Source organism: Sapajus apella, unplaced genomic scaffold (genome assembly GCF_009761245.1).
Source record: "Sapajus apella isolate SASKATOON/1434 unplaced genomic scaffold, GSC_monkey_1.0 scaffold245, whole genome shotgun sequence".
In the NCBI taxonomy this organism is placed as follows: Eukaryota; Metazoa; Chordata; class Mammalia; order Primates; family Cebidae; genus Sapajus; species Sapajus apella.
In genome coordinates, this window is record NW_022437185.1 from 82,328 (window position 1) to 98,586 (window position 16,259).

The window sequence follows — 16,259 nt, forward strand, 5'->3', positions numbered from 1 at the left end:
AAGGAAGGAGGGAAGGAGGGAGGGAAGGAAGGAAGGAAGCCTGAGTTCAGAGAAGCTGGGGACCTGGGTTCACCTTCCTGAGTGATCCTGTCGCACCTGGCGCCCTCCTCGTCACCTGCCACACAGGTGGAGCACCACCTCTCCCAGGCCTATTTGGAGGATCCCAGGTGTGTGGGAACAGGCTGCACACATGGCCAGGTTATCAGCCCTGTCAGCGGTGGCCTCAGTGGTCCCACAGGTTAATTGGGGACAGCATGAGGACTCCAGGACCTCCACCCATCCAAACACCCCCATCAGAAGCACCAATCACCTCTATAAAGGCCCTGCCTCAGGTTGTTCATCTCAGGGGCCAGGGAAAGGGGACCCGATTTCCTCCAAGGACAGCTCAGAGCCTTCTGCAGACACTGTGAGCAGGAGAAAGTTCCTCTGACATTTCTTACGCTATTTGTGCCTGTGTGTACCTTCTACCTACTGGTCCCACAAGGCTGCTTATTCTCAGTCTAACTTTCCCCCCATGAAAGAACTCTTCACGTGCCAGAAGAAAACCTTGCTTTCATGTCTTTGTCTGAACTAAATAGCTCTGATTCCTTAACTGTCCCCACAGAGGACACCTAGGACGCACTCCTCTGAGCCAGGTCTTATTGCTGTGACACCCACTTCATAGGAGGCCCTCAGAATTGCTGGCATGTTCAAGGTGCTGCTCACCCTCCGCAGAGGAGAGCCAGCTGACCCCTGCTTCGTTCTAGAGACTGCCTTTATCCTCTGATAATGACCCTTGGCCCCTGCTCTGGCAGCAAGTCTTCAAGACCAGGGTGGCAGCTAGGATGGGAGTGGAGTCCACGCCCTGTGTCACCCTGCACTGCCCAGATCATTGGCTTCCACCGCAGGCAACGAGGGCACTGGGCCAGGATGCATTTGCACCCACTGTTGTTATTGCTAAGTTGAGCACAGGAGAATGTGGGATTCCTAGGGGAGCGGGGGGTGTCACAATATGCAACAAGCAACCACCATCTCCTGGCTCCCTCTTTTCTTCCCCCTGCCACCTTCGCCACTCACCAGCTTCCTTCCCTGAGAGCTCCAAATTCTCCATCCCATAGGCAGAGATCATCCTCTGTCTTGGAGACACAGCTCACAGCGCACCCTCAAGAACACCCGCCTTCCACAAATCCCCTGAGGTCAGGAGGTCGTGACCAGCCTGGGCGACAAGGCAAAACCCTGTCTCTACTAAAAATACAAAAATTAGCCAGGCGCAGTGGCTCTCACCTGTAATCCCAGCACTTTGGGAGGCCGAGGCGGGTGGATCACCTGAGGTCAGGAGTCTGAGACCAGCCTGGCCAACATGGTAAAACTCCGTCTCTATTAAAAGTACAAAACTTAGCCGGACGTGGTGGCGGGCGCCTATAATCCCAGCCACTTGGGAGGCTGAGGCAGGAGAATCGATTGAATCTGGGAGGCGGAGGTTACAGTGAGCTGAGATTGCGCCATTGCACTCCAGCCTGGACAACAAGAACAAAACTTCGTCTCAAAATAAAAGAAAACAGAAAAAAAAAAAAAAAAAGCCCCTGCCTCCCACCTCAGCCTCCCAAGCAGCTGGGACCACAGGTGTGCACCACCACACCCAGCTAATTTTTTGTATTTTCTGTAAAGACAGGGTCTGGCCACGTTGCCCAAGAGTTGGTCTCGAACTCCTAAACTCAAGCAATCCACCCGCCCTGGCCTCCCGAAGTGCCGGGATGGGACTGCATGCATGAGGCCGGGGCTCACTACCATTTTTAAAGTGCCTTTGCCTGCACCCCGCGTCGGTCGGGTGGGGAAAAGACGGAAAGGATTTCTGCTACTCTGTCTCGAGCTGGCCCGGAAAGGCGCTGGAGGAGGGGTCTGGGGGTTATTTTTATTTTTTTATGCCTGCTCTCAATGCAGGCAAGGATGCCAGGAATCGGACTAGTACCTCCTATCTGGTTTTAGACAGAGACACATGGGCACTACAAATAGCCTGGAAGCCCCTTCTGCTCCAGCGAAACCCGAGAGCAGGACACATTCCCCGCAGGGCAAGTGGGAAGCCTGGGGCTGCACGTCCTGCGCTCTGCCTCCAAGGAGGCGGAGGGGACCGGTGCAGAAGGGCGTCTTCCATAAAAGGGGCTGGTCCTTGCTCGTTCCAGATCCCGGACACCTGTGAGGCAAGGGAAGCTCGCTGCGCTGTCAGCACCGCGTCATTCACATGGATTAGGCCGTGGGGGAATCTCTGAGGCCATAAATCATCAGGTGCGGGTGGGGGAGGGGAAACACACACCACTTTCACTCCAAAGGTCACTGATGCATCCTCCTGCCTTTAAGGCGCTTGCTGGCGGAAAGATTTCCTTTCTCCTGCAAGGGGAACCCGTGGTTTGGGGACCTGTGTCCTCCTTTCCCTTCCAGAGGTTGCCTTTATCAGACCCCATGCTCCTGTCGTCCCACCCTGTCTGCCCAGGCTGTCCTTCTCCACCCCGTGCTCCCTTCTCAGCCTGTGCTCCCTTCTCGGCCCTGTGCTCCCTCCCCCGCCCTGTGCTCCCTCCCCTGTCCTGTGCTCCCTTCCTGGCCCTGTGCTCCCTTCTCCGCCCTGTGCTCCCTTCCCGGACCTGTGCTCCCTTCCCAGCCCTGTGCTCCCTTCTCCACCCTGTGCTCCCTTCCCGGCCCTGCGGTCCCTTCCCGGCCCCGTGGTCCTGCTGCCTGCACACCCTGGGTGGCTTCCAGCAGCACATGTCTGCTCAGCCTTTGCTGCAAACCTCAGGAATATGGGTGAGGACATGACAGCCAGCATCCTCAGGCAGGTGTCCCTGCGCTTTCCCGCCAGCTCTTCTAAGCAGCCTATTGTCTAGGAAAGGAGGTGATCCAAGCTGCCTTCTCCCCAAGAGGCCCCAGGCAGGCGAGTCAGTCTTCCCAGCCCTCTCCCCCAGTACCTGGGAGATAATCTTGTGATGAGTCATGAGGGGAGGCGCCTTCCCAGGCTCTGAGCAAACCCCCACCCCCGACCCTGGCACAGGCCTGCAGTGGACGCCTCTTCCCACCCCCCTCGAGTCAGCAGTAAAGCAAGAACTCATCTCAGCGGCTTGGGCAGACCCATCCTCCCTGCCCCCCTCCACAGCCGGAGCAGGCTCCGGCCACAGGGAGACCAGGCCTGCGATTTTACCCTGCTGTGTGCTCCGGGAAGGCAGCAGGCAAAACCTGGACCAGCCTCGCCGCCGCCTCCCCCTCACCCCACCAGGCTGGGAATAGCAGAAACGTCTGTTTGGAGTGTAGAGGCTCCCTGGACCCAAACCTTGTGCTGGGGAAGCACCACCTGGAGTCGCCCTGGCTCCGGCTGCCAAGGGGAGCTGTGTTCCCTGCAGGCTGGGGCACGGAGCCACCACCCCATGGCCCGCGGCATCCTCTCTCTCCCTGCCACAGCCTAGCCTGGTCCAAGGCGGAGGGTGACCGAGGTGGCCAGGACATAAGCGGGCACCACACTGGACTTAGACGACGAACAAAGAACCCTGAAAGACAGTGTGGCCTCTCTGCTGGGGTGAGTGCTGGGGTGCATGCCCCAAGGCCCTGGCCCTGCATATTCTGACAGTCTGGTTGTTGGCGGGTGCCCCATCTGGGCTTTGGCAGCTGGGGCCCCTCCTCGGGAGCTGCCTGCTTCCCGCGCCACGCACTCCGCTTGGCTCCACCACCCCATCGTCTGCATCCAGTTATGCAATACGCTCGGCCAGAGCTGTTTCTGCAATTAGGATGACAGCTGACCCCAAGCAGCCAAGACAGAAAGGCTTTTCAAGTATACAAGGAGCTCTTGTGACCCCAGGGGACTGAGTCCAAGCGCGTCATCCAAGGCAACCCAACAGGGCTGATACCAAGATTCCAAAAACTCACACTGAGGAGCTCAGAGCCAGCGTCTCAATTCTGCCCCCTGAGTGAGAGTGGCTGCCCCAGAGAGGGGCGGCTGTCTCAGGTCAAGGCGAGACTTAGAGTACCACGTGTGGGTATTCTGGCTTTGGTTCCTTCCCTGGCCAGGCTCAGGGTCCGGGGAGATGGGCCGGGGCCAAGGCCCGATGATTGGGCCGGGAAAGGAGCGGGGAAGGCAGGTGAGGCCTGGGGTGAGGCTCCTTCAACCCAACAAGCCCATGAGGACCACTCTCTTTTTTTCTTTTTCTTTTTTTTCCAGACAGAGTTTCACTCTTGTTGCCCAGGCTAGAGTGCAATGGCGTGATCTCGGCTCAGCGCAAGCTCCGCCTCCTGGGCTCAAGCAGTTCTCCTGCCTCAGCCTCTTCAGTAGCTGGGATCACAGGCATGCGCCACCACGCCCGGCTAATTTTGTATTTTTAGTAAAGACGGGGTTTCTCCATGTTGGACAGGCTACTCTTGAACTCCCGATCTCAGGTGACCCGCCCGCCTAGGCCTTCCAAAGTGCTGGGATGACAGGCGTGAGCCACTGCACCCTGCTCGGTGAGGACCGCTCTTAAATGTGGGCACGGAGGACCCACACCAGAAACAGACATGGTCAGTTGCAGACCGACGTCAGAGGCTGACGCCAGCGGACACAAAGGCAGGGAGAGAACAGCAAACCCGCCCTCCAGAAGGCTTGGCTTTGGGGATGACCTTACTTCTCTCTGAGCTTCAGAGAGCTTAGCGTCGGGCAGCCCCAAACACCACTCATCTGTGCCCTGCTCCCTGCCCTGGGGGCCAGGATGAACCACAGCCATGGCTCCTGGCCCTCTGTCTTCCTATTGGGTTCAGTCCCCAAGAGGCCCTGGCATGAGGCAGGAGGGGAGTGAGGTTGGGCACTCATCCCATAGCTGCCTCCCTGCCAAGTCACAGCGAGCTGACTGCAACCATTTGCCCAATCATGGCCCTCATCAGACCGTCCTCTCCACCCAGGCCACAGGCTGCTGACCACACACTGCTGTCCTCCTGAGGCTGCTGCTCAGGGCCTGACCCTCTGCCTCATTCCTGCCTGCGCCTTTGTCAAGAGTCCCTGTATGAAACTCTCCTCGCCCAGTTTTTGACTGTGCCCCTGTGCGCCGCTGGAGCCCCGGCAGACAGACCTAACTTTGCCACCTTTCCTGAGGCCTTCAGCCAATAACCAAATCCCAAACTCGATTTCCAGGTGCCTCTTGAGCCCAGAGCCACCCCCATCCTCACCCCAGGAGTGGGACCTAAGCAGCGAGGCAATTTCACAATCAATGCCAGAACACGGTTTAGGGAAGGAAAATCTGATTGGAAGCAAAATCTCCTTTTTGTTTTTTAGACAGAGTCTCACTCTGTCACCCAGGCTGGAGTACAGTGGCTTGATCTCAGCTCACTTTAGCCTCCGCCTCCCGGGTTCAAGCAATTCTCCTGCCTTAGCCTCCCGAGCAGCTGGGACTATAGGCGCACACCACCATGCCTGACTAATTAAAAATCTCCCTTTAAGTGGCCTGGAGAGTAATCAATTTCTTGCTAACTGGCCGCCGTGGGTCAGGCAAGCAACGGCATCTCTGCATCACAGAGAGGACAGATTCAGAGCTCTGGGGGACTCTGTCCGGCTGCCCTTCATGCCTGATCTGTGGCTATGTCCCAGAGTGCACCCCAGAAGCTGGGCGCCCAGCAAAGAGGGCAGGTATCCCAGAAACAGAGTCCCCTCCCCCACTGAGTGCTGCGTGACTCAGAACATCCCTCTCCAGGCCTCAGTCTTCCCATCTGCTCGAGAGGTAGACAGACCACATGGCCTCGGGGTCCTTCAGCTTTGCAGACAGCTGCCCCACAATCCACTCGCCCCATGCCCCCCCTGGGGAAACAGCTGGGCTCAGGGACCGGGCTGGGGCTGGCAGCCAGCAGGAGCCACCACACTCACTCGGCCATGGTGAAGGCCAGCTCGAAGTTCTTCTGCCGCTGCGCGGGGCTCAGGGAGTTGTAGTCGAAGGCGTCGGGGAAGAAGGAGTGCACCAGGGCGCAGAAAGCCATACCGTCGCTCCAGCTGGAGGAGAAGTTCTGCAGGTCCACGTGCTATGGGAGGGGAATGCGGTCAGCGCGGGGCCCAGACACGGATGCCTGGAGTTTCTCAGCACACGCCGCGGGCAGTCAGGCAACCACTGGGAAGGCATGATGACTGTGGCTCCCATCCCTCAACCTTAGCCTCAGCAGGCTCCTGCCCAGGCCAGAGAACAAGGACGGAGCAATGCCTGGTCAGGCCCCTGGTCGGTATGGGGGGCAGTCCCAGCAGCCAGAAGGGAGCCTGGCTCACCTGGTAGCCCAGCGTCTTGCTGCGGCACCACTCGAGCAGGATCTGCTTGATGCTGCTGGCGCTGGCCACACCGAAGCTCTGCGATCGCTTCAGCCGGGCCCGGGCCTCACCTTTCCCCCTGCAGAGAGAGCGCAGGCCTGCTGCAGGGGCCGCCAGCCACCATCTCCCATTGCGAGTCCAGGACAGGGGAGGCAGTCCCTGCACCCCCAGGGAGGAGGCTCCCCCTCCCTCTGCTCACCCAGGAGAGATGCTGGCAGCATGCAGGCTCAGCCATGCCCATGTCAACGGCACGTCCCCGTACACCAGCCACACAGCCTCCTTTGATGGTGTGCGGTGGGACCATCCTCACCCAAACTGCCCTCCAAGTCCCCTGTCTACTTCTCACCCCAGGAAGCAGGGGTCCCTTGGGAATCCTGAGACAGAAGACGCTGGCCCACCCACATAGTCCCAGGCCCTGCCTTCTGCCTGGAACTCCTTTCCCTGCTCCTTCCTCCCCCGCCTCCTTCTGAGCCCCCCTTCTAATGGAGGGCCTCCTTCTCTGATGGCTCCTTCCTAGCCAGGAGGGATGATTTCCTCTTCTGGCCCCAAGGACAGTCTGTAACGGTCGGGACCAGGTTGTTTGGGGTGAGTGGGGACACGTCCTCAGTTGGCCTCCCTCACTAGAGTTGAGCAGGGACTGGCTGGCATCTCCATTATCCCACAAGGCCTGGGCCACTCCCTGCACACAGCAGGCATCAATACCAGGAACTGACGCGAAGACAGGCTGAATATGCAGAGGCGGCTGGAGCCCAGGGAGCCTCGAGGCCTGGAGCCCTCATCTCGAGGCCTGGTAGCGGGCTGCAGGGCATTCGGTCCCAGGGCATCTGCAATCCTCGGGCGAGGCCAACCCCACACTGGGCCTCCCAGCTCCCGCCAGGAATCTCGGTCCCCATCCAGTCCCCAGTCTTGCCCAGAAACTAAAGGAGCCACAACCCATGGGGAATGTGGGTGTGAGGGCAGCCTGGGGGCACTGGGGACATAGCAGGGTGCCCCGGTAATGGAGGAGGAGAGAGGGGCCCTCACCAGGCCCGGCCCCATGCCTCACAGCCCTCTTACCCCAACAACTGGAGCCCCCGTTCCCCCAATCTGTCCTGTGGCCCAGACCTAACTTTGTGCCTTGCCCGAGAGATCTTGTCTTGGGGAACAGGACAGGGCTGAACCTGGCTCTTCAGCGCCCACCCAGCCCCTGCCTGGGTGTGGGCACACTGAGGGAACACCCCATCTGTGAGTGGGCATCCGTATCGCCCCTCCCCCGTCTGTGAGTGGGTATCCGTACTGCCCCTCCCCGTCTGTGAGTGGGCATCCGTACTTCACCTCCCTCGCCGTCTGTGAATGGGCATCTGTGCTTCCCCTCCCCCATCTGTGAGTGGGCATCCGTGCTTCCCCTCCCCGTCTGTGAGTGGGCATCCGTACTTCACCCCCCTCGCCGTCTGTGAATGGGCATCCGTGCTTCCCCTCCCCGTCTGTGAGTGGGCATCCGTACTTCCCCCCCATCTGTGAATGGGCATCCGTACTTCCCCTCCCCGTCTGAGTGGGCATCCGTACTTCCCCCCCGTCTGTGAATGGGCATCCGTGCTTCCCCTCCCCATCTGTGAGTGGGCATCCGTACTTGCCCGCCGTCTCCTGCTCCCACTTCTCAAACAATGCCTTCCGGGCCTGCGCCCCTGAGGTGCGGGGCAGCGTCTGCGACCTCACCAGCTCCCTGCGACGCTCCCCCGGCCGATGGACCTGAGTTGTGGCTGGCGGCTGCGGGGACATGGGCGACTGGGGTGGTGTCACCAGTGGTGGGCTGAGGAGAGAATCGCCAAGTTGGGGTGTGGGCCCAGCAGCCGTCACTAGCTCAGCAGGCCCCGGGGTCTCCATCCCACTGGGTGTAACAAGGAAGCTGCACCGTGATGGGCGCTCAGAGAGGAGCCCCCTTGCTCCGGACCCCTGCCGGTTTGGCAGGTTTTCTGAACTGTGCTGCCTGGCGGGCCTGGCCCATAGGCCCAACTCAGGAGGGACGCCGGCCCCCTCTCTGGACATCACCACCCCTTGGCAGGTGTCGGTGCCTTGGGAGGACAGGGGACCCCCTCCTCAGGCAGGAGGTGCGCCCAGAACCAGCCCGGTGGGACCAGGCCTCCTGCCTCCACCACCGTGAGATAAGACCCCTCTGTTTCCTCTGAAACCGTTTGCCAGGAAGTCACAATTCTCCTTTTATTATTAAAGAAAAAAAAAGCCAAGCCCGCTACCCCACCCCCACCCCGAATTACAGTCCCGCTGGGCAGAGGGGGGAGGCCTGCGCCACAGGGAAGTCCCGGCTCACCTGTCCCTGCCCGCAGCCCGTGGGCAGGAAGTTCCTGGCTCCAAGGGACCCCAGCGGGCTGGGATGGAGGAAGACCACGCTCCTGTCCTCCCCCTCCTGCCAGCCGAGACACCTCCTCCAACTTCTCTTTTTTTTTTTAATCAGTCTCACTCTATCGCCCAGGCTGGAGTTCAGTGGTGCCATCTCGGCTCACTGCAATCTCCGCCTCCCAGGTTCAAGTGACTCTCCTGCCTCAGCCTCCCAAGTGGCTGGGATTACATGCATCCATCACCACGCCCAGCTAATTTTTGTATTTTTATAGAGACGGGGTTTCACCACGTTGGCCAGGCTGGTCTTGAACTCCTGACCTCAGGTGATCCACAGCCTTGGCCTCCCACAGTGCTGGGATTCCAGGTGTGCACCACGGTGCCCGGCTCCTCCTCCAATCTTTTGACTGACTTGAAGGGTCCACAAAGAAACCAGCCTGTGGCCACATTTCTCCAAATGAAGCTCTCCACCCAGCCCCACTGCCCCACTCCCTGCTCACACCTTCCCCCAACCGTGCCGCCCAGTGCTCCAGAGATCCAGCCCCGAGCCTTCCATGGAGACGCCAACCCCTGGGCGGCCAGCGTCCAACACAGAGAAGACACCTGGGCTATGGCAACTGCGCAGGAACAGGGGCCCTGACCCACCTGTCACTGTGTTTGCTGGCTGTCACTGCCCCGTAGCCAGAGCTTGACACAGACCTCGTGAAAGAGGAACTCTTCTCTGTGGAACAGACAGACGGAGAGAATTGACACACCCCCGCCCAGGGAGGGCCACCACAGCCTCCCTTCCTCCGACCCAGCGTCACTTTGTGGATGAATGAAGCTTCTGGGCTAAGCCAGCCCTGCCTCAGTGACAGTGGCAGAGAAAGGAAGATAGGCACTCGCCGCAACAACATCAAAGAGATCTTTTCAGCTGTCTCCGCCCTGCTCCTGAGAGAGCAGAGCTCAGGGCCCGTGCCATGTATCTGGCGAACACAGCTCCCAAATCTGTCCCACAGAGGCCCATGCCACCTCCGCCAGGACACAGCACAGAGGCCTGACCACAGGCCACATCAGGCCTGGGGCCTTGAGGGAGGGGACAGTGCCAACGTGCAGGGCAAGAGCCACCTTTCAACTGTGGCCTCCACCTGTAATAAAAGCCACGGTCACCCCCACCAGGGGATGACGCTATTTCTCAGCATCTCTGGGCAGAAGCCTGGGAGGATGGGCTAAGGGGAGGGGCAGACATGGCAGGCAGAGGCAGGGCTGGGCTTGGTCCCTCGTTTTGCAAGTCACCCACCGACTCCCCTCCCCCAGCCCCGGCCCTCCCACTCCCATCCCAAGGCCACGCTGTCCTGCTCCTACCGCTAGGACTCGGAGTCCAGGACGGGGCGGCCTCGCTGGGGCTCGGGTTGAGGCCCCCCAGGGTGGCAGCAGACGTGGGTGATAGAGCCGCAGCTGAGGCCTCCCCAGAGAACCTGTCAGAGACTCGGGTGACAGCTGTGACTGGCTGGTGGGGCAGCCGCAAGGAGAGACTCACGGGGCGAGGCCTGGGAGGATCTGGTGCCTGGAAGGTTTGGGCAACCTCGGGGGGACCATCACCTGGACCTGGAACATGTGACCAGCATGGGTGGGTGGTCAGCTGTGGCAGCCACAGGGGCCTGAGACCTCCCAGAAGGGCTCTAGCCTCCCTGAACCTTCCCCCCACCTCCTCCAGGAATGCCTCCCTAACTGCTCCAGCCTCCCTAACCTCCTACCAGGGATATCCTACTGCTCCAACCAGAGCTGATTTTCCCAGCTTCCCTTCATGGCCAGCTTCATAAATACTAGTTGACTCATCAGCCCACTCTCTACCCTATTCAGTGCTTAGAAAAATTCCTCAGCCTCTACTTGCTTTCCTCTAGAAATGGGAGAGCTCTCTACCAACCGAGATCTCCCGACTTTCCTCTGTGTTTCAAAAGTTCTACTGAATGACGCTGCTCTCGTGGCAGCCTCTCTGCCCGCTGGAGTTCAGGCTGGAGTCCCCCCACCCCAGGCCAAGGGCTGGCCTGGCGCAGATACATGACCAAGGCCTCACTAAACCCCCAAACCTACCCAGCCACCCCTCCACTGCCCTCAGCCCTACCTGCCCCCAGCTGGTGCCCGTTTTCCACGATGCAGGAGTTTAAGGCCTTTTTCATCTCCGACTCACTGGCCTCATCGTAATCCAGACTCTACAGAGACACAAACCGCACCGAGAACCCGTCAGCCATGGGAAGCTGCCCACCCCCAGAAGCTGCCCGCCCCAAACCCCCTCCTGGTTCTGGCAAGATCCTGGGAGGCAAATACTCCACTGGGCTCCTCCCAGAGTCCCAAAAAGCTGAGAACAGACATCAAGATTGAGGGTTCCAAAGTAGGTGAGGCCACCTCACCCTTTCCCCCAGGCTGGACCAGATGATGGTCAGGAGTGCCTGGCCCCCTGCCCCTCTCACCTGGGCCAGGCTGGCATGGCTGCCCTTGCAGGGGCAGCAGGAACCAGTGACACCAGGTCCTTCTGCGCCAACGATAAGCAACAGCGCTTCGATCATGCTGAGGCCCGTGCATGGGTGGCCGGGACACGATTTACCCGGCCGTTCAGAGCCTGATCAGCTGCAGGCGACTCACCCATCCCAGCTGGGTGGTAGGAGTGGGTGGGGCAGGTGGGGGCAGACAGCCAAGACCAGGAGCCAGTGGGGAACCTGGGATCCAGGCCGTGCTGCCACCCACCCCTGTGACCTGGGCCACATCACTTCCCCTCAGGGTCTCAGTTTCCCCATTTGAGAAACGGGAGCAGGCTAGGCGAGCAACGTTCGGCATCCGCCCAGCATCCAGCCCTTCTTCCGGGCACACCCCTTATGCCAACCAGCTTCTGTCCTCGCAGTAGATGCTGTCAGAGCCATTTGACAGATGGGACCTGAGGGCTCCGAGGGGGCACGTGCCCTGCCCAAGGCTATACGGCGGAAGCCAGCTGGGACTTGTGGCCAGGGGAGAAGTTCTCAACCGTGGTCCTGCTCCCAGCAAAGGCGTATGAAGGGCTGACAGTGTCTGTGGGGCTGGTAGGGGCTCCACCGAGAGCCCAGGATGAGCGGCTTGAGAGGTCGGCTGTGCGTCTTGTAGATGCCCTGGTCTACAAGGTTCCCAGGCAAATGGTGACACAGCCCTGGCCCAGAGGGCTCAGCTCCTCCCGCAGCCAGGGCAGGAGGCGCACGCCCTGCCGTGGGGAATCCATCTGGTAGGGGAGCCAGGCTCGTGAACAGAGGGGGCCGTGTCAGCATAAGGATGCCTGGCACAGGCTCCACCCAACCCATCGGAGGAAGGAGGGCCTCTCAGAGCCAGCGGTGCCTCAGCCACATCCAGAGTGAGCCCGGAGGATGAGCAAGGGAGGGCACACCCAGCAGAGCGGTCAGTGTCTGCTTCTGCAGAGACATCAAGGCACAGGTATCTGGCCACGCCCGCCCGGGACTCAGGCAGATGGAGCAGCACACCCAGGATGCCAGCCTGGGACTCAGGCAGATGGAGCAGCACACCCAGGATGCCCGCCTGGGACTCAGGCAGATGGAGCAGCGCACCCAGGATGCCCGCCCGGGACTCAGGCAGATGGAGCAGTGCACCCAGGATGTCCGCCCGGGACACAGGCAGATGCAGCAGCGCACCCAGGCTGCCTGCCCGGGGTCCTCGACACCTTAGGAAGGAACCCACAGTCCTCAGCTCTGTGTTTCAGGAACACCTTCCAGAAGATGTCAGAGAGGGGCACAGTGGAGGAGACCAGACGGCAAGACACTTCTCTAGTTCTGGGCAGCAACCGGGGAGGGGAGATGGGGCACTGGGAGGGCCATGGGCAAGAAGGACTGGGAGCTTTGGGGAAAAGGGATGGGCCAGGAGACTGTGTGGATATGGAAGAGGAAGGGTGCGAAGCCTCTTCCAAGCCCAGGCTTGGTGGGGCAGGACAGGTTTAGGGGTAAATAGGGGTTTCAGCTGGGGCATGATGAGGGCATGGGGCACCTGGAACATCAGGGAACTGAGGAGGTAGCTGAATTTTTGAGTCTGGAGTTTAAAGAGGAAAGAAGGATAAGGCCAGGAGCGGTGGCTCACACCTGTAATCCAAGCACTTTGGGAGGCCGAGGCAGGGGGATCACGAGGTCAGGAGTTTGAGACCATCCTGGCCAACACAGTGAAACCCCGTCTCTACTAAAAATACAAAAATTAGCTGGGCGTAGTGGCGGGCACCTGTAATCCCAGCTACTTGGAAGGTTGAGTCAGGAGAATCACTTGAACCTGGGAGGCGGAGGGTGCAGTGAGCTGAGATGGCACCACTGCACTCCAGCCTGGGGTGACAGAGCAAGACTGCCAAAAAATAAAGAGAGAGAGAGAGAGAGAGAGGGAGAGGAAACAAGGATGAGCATGTTGAAAACAGAAGTCAGGGCATGCACTGGGCTCCTGGAAGTCCCGCAGAGGAAGAGCAGCTTGGGGCCCCTGGGATAAGGTCCCCACATTTCAGGAAGCAAAAGAGCAGTCAGCAGAGAATGGGGAGCAGCCAGAGAGATAGGAGGAGCCCTTGAAGAACCGTGAGAAAGCCAAGGCCAGGAAGGAAGTGAATCCAGAAGCCAGGCACAGGGCCGGGCGCAGTGGCTCACGCCTATAATCCCAGCACTTTGGGAGGCTGAGGCGGGTGGATCACTTGAGGTCCGGGGTTCGAGACCAGCCTGGTCAACATGGTGAAACCCTGTCTCTACTAAAAATACAAAAATTAGACAGGCATGGTGGCAGGTGCCTGTAATCCCAGCTACTTGGGAGGCTGAGGCAGGAGAACCGCTTAAACCCAGGAGGTGGAGGTTGCAGTGAGCGGAGATTGACCACTGCACTCCAGCCTGGGCAACAGAGTGAGGCTCCGTCTCAAAACAAAAGGGAAAAAAAAGCCAGTTTCGCCCAAAGGCAGCCTGGGGTCGAGGAAAAGGTGAAGAGGAAATGCAATCAGGTGTCCATTGAGTTCAGCAAAAGAAGAGGCCACGGGTGCTTAGAAGCATGGGACAAGGGTCGGCGGGGACAGGAGAGGCCTAGGGGAGAAGTCCCAGGGAAATGAAGGCAGCACAGTGACTTTAGCCCTGAGTGGAGCCGGGGGAAAGGGTCTGAGGGGTTTTTCCAGAGGGAAGAGGCAAGATCACATTTATATGCTGAGAAAGGTGAGGGGACCTCTGTGGGGCGGGGACCCTGGGGAGCTCAGAGCGGACAGGACCCAGAGCCTGGGGAGAGCCAGCCTTGGAGAGGAGGTGACCCCTCAGCTCTTGATTCACGAGTGGGAGGAGGAGAGGCCAGGGCGGTCCTCAGGAACACAGGAGAAGCGCCCTGAGTCTCAAGGCACGCACAGCAGAATGGGCATCCCTCCAGGCATGTCGGCCATGCCAGCCACGTCGGCAGAGGGAGGAGAACCAGCCAATCCAGCTGGAAGCCTGGACCCCACTGTCACCAGGGCTCTGGCTCTGGGGTCTCCATACCCCCCGCCCCATGCCCCTGCTCTCATCCGACAGGTTCCACAGGCCCAGGCAGGGCCCTGGGGGGAAAGGCTAAGGGCGAAACCATTTTCCCAGGAAATGTGTGTCTCTACCGGTGGGTGGGGAGGGGGGTCCCCCACAGATGCCTGTCCTTGCACGTTGCAGTCCCCTCAGCAACCCCCACAGTGCGCCAGGGGACCAGGTGCTATACCAGACGGCTAGATCCCTGCTAAGGGAGGAGGGGAAGGGGCTGCGATGCAGGGCTGAGCCCAGACTCCCAAGCTCCCCTGCCCCAAGACTAGAAGAAGCATTCCTCACCTGGGGAAAGGGCTCTGCCCAGGCCTTGGGTCAAGGAGCAAGGGGCTATTCTGAGATCCAACCCATCATCACACAGATGGGGAGAGGCAGCGGCAGAGTCAAAGCATGGGACTCAGGTCTCTTACCCCAAGCCAGGGCTCTGTCCACAAAGTGCTCCAGCCTTCTAGGGGGCAGAGAGGACAACTCAGGCAACCTGTCTCCCAGGGCCTGGGTCAGTGGGTGCCCTGGCCCACAGGCTCTGTCTTAGACAACAAGGATGAGGAAAAGGGGTGGGACTGGGGCCACCACCCAGCGGGACCTTCACAGAACTCAGAACTCTTCAACCAGAGGGCTGGGCTGGAACGAGCTGTGTCCGCAGACCCCTCAGTAGGCTACTGCGGTCCTCTGTTCGGGGCAGCTGCCTCGGTCATTGAGAAGGAAACCAGGGAGGCACCTCCGATCTGCGACTGGGCGGAAATCGCTGGAGAGACCTGGCGCTGGGGACAGGTCCTGTCGAGCTGGCCTGGTACTCCCCAAGAGTCCCCACGTCAGCTTTGTTTTGAGAAGGTGGAGGTGCCCCATGAAGGAGCCCAGGCCCGGGGTGATAAGTCTGATTTCAGGGGCCTTCGTATTGGAAAAGCTTTTAAACATTTTTGTGGGGGAGGACGAATATTTCAGGCCTTCTGGGTGCTGCCTGAACTGCATGGACCCATCCGTGGGGACAAAGCCCACGCAGGGCCAGAGCCCCATCCTAAGACGATTCACACGGCTGACCCGGCCTCCTCCACTGACACCACCGTTTGAAAGGACTGGATTCAAACTTCTCCCTAAAGCATTTAACTCTCTTATCACAGTGTGTCTGGGAAAGGAAGGCAGATAAGGGGAGTCTGGTTTCTTTCAGGGTCGGGCCTCTGACATGGAGCTGGCTCCTGGCGGCTGCTCCTGAGGCCTCCGTGGCCTCGGCCATGGGAACTCAGTGGCTCCAGCTCAGTTGAGGATGACATTTCCAGGTCGCAGCTCTGGCCCAACCTGCTGGGGCCTGGGCCTGGCCTCAGGCTGCCACCATCCACCCCAGGCCCCCAGCTGGCCCCCAGCTCCCCGCTCCCAGCCAGACAGGATTGCTTGATCAGCCCTTCCTGCGCTGAGTTCAGGGCACATTTATATACTGCAGACAATATACCTCCAATCCCTCAGTCCCCAGTTTGAAAGCAAATGGGTCTCTAAATGTCGTGGCTTGTTACAGAGGGTCAGTGTGACACCGGTTTGTACAATGCCAGGTAGCACGGTCAACCCTGGCTCGTGTGGGTGAGATGAGACTGTCCCACCAAGAACCCCACTACTCAGACGCAGCCTGAGAGGTCAGACGCCCAGCATCCCGGTGCTCAGCTGTGACTCTCTGTCCACGGCCGACACTCAAGTCTCACCCGGCATTCAGCTGTGGTTGTGTCCACAGCCCACACTACAGTCTCACCCTGCACCCAGGCTCCGTGTTTGTGACCAAGCTCAATCACACGGTGCTGGTCAAGGCACACCAGCAAGAACATGTGGATGGCTCCACACGGTCCCTCCTCTTGGGCCGGACGCTGGCCTGGAGGCCGTGTCAATGCTCCCAAGGCGGAGGACAGCAAGAGAGGTGGGGATTGGTGCTTGTGAGGTCAGCCCCGTGCCAGCTGCCTCAGGCCCAGGAAGCAGGGCTCAAGGGGTGCTGGGGTTCTAACCCAACTGGGGACCATAGCCATACTCTGCCCACAGAGCTCACCTAAGCTTGCTGCTCACGCCCCTGGCTGCCTGGGTATCCATCCTCAGTCCCCAAAAGACTGATGTGTCCCCTGGCTGCCTGGGTCTCCATCCTCACCCCCAAAAGACTGATG

At 59.9% G+C, this 16,259-nt stretch overlaps 1 protein-coding gene across 2 annotated transcripts in view; it reads right to left on the reverse strand.

Annotated features, from left to right (window-relative positions):
- The window catches only part of SMTNL2 (smoothelin like 2), a 27,352-nt gene that overhangs the window by 8,361 nt on the left and 2,732 nt on the right, over positions 1-16,259 (reverse strand). The window contains exons 2-7 of one of the 2 annotated variants that reach the window (XM_032271689.1): positions 10,710-10,797; positions 9,950-10,192; positions 9,251-9,326; positions 7,884-8,063; positions 6,236-6,353; positions 5,846-5,997 (exon numbers count right to left, since the gene is read on the reverse strand). In XM_032271689.1, coding sequence (XP_032127580.1) covers positions 5,846-5,997; positions 6,236-6,353; positions 7,884-8,063; positions 9,251-9,326; positions 9,950-10,192; positions 10,710-10,797 — 857 coding nt within the window. The remainder of the gene's footprint in view (positions 1-5,845; positions 5,998-6,235; positions 6,354-7,883; positions 8,064-9,250; positions 9,327-9,949; positions 10,193-10,709; positions 10,798-16,259) is intronic. The other variant, XM_032271690.1, reaches the window with a different exon arrangement.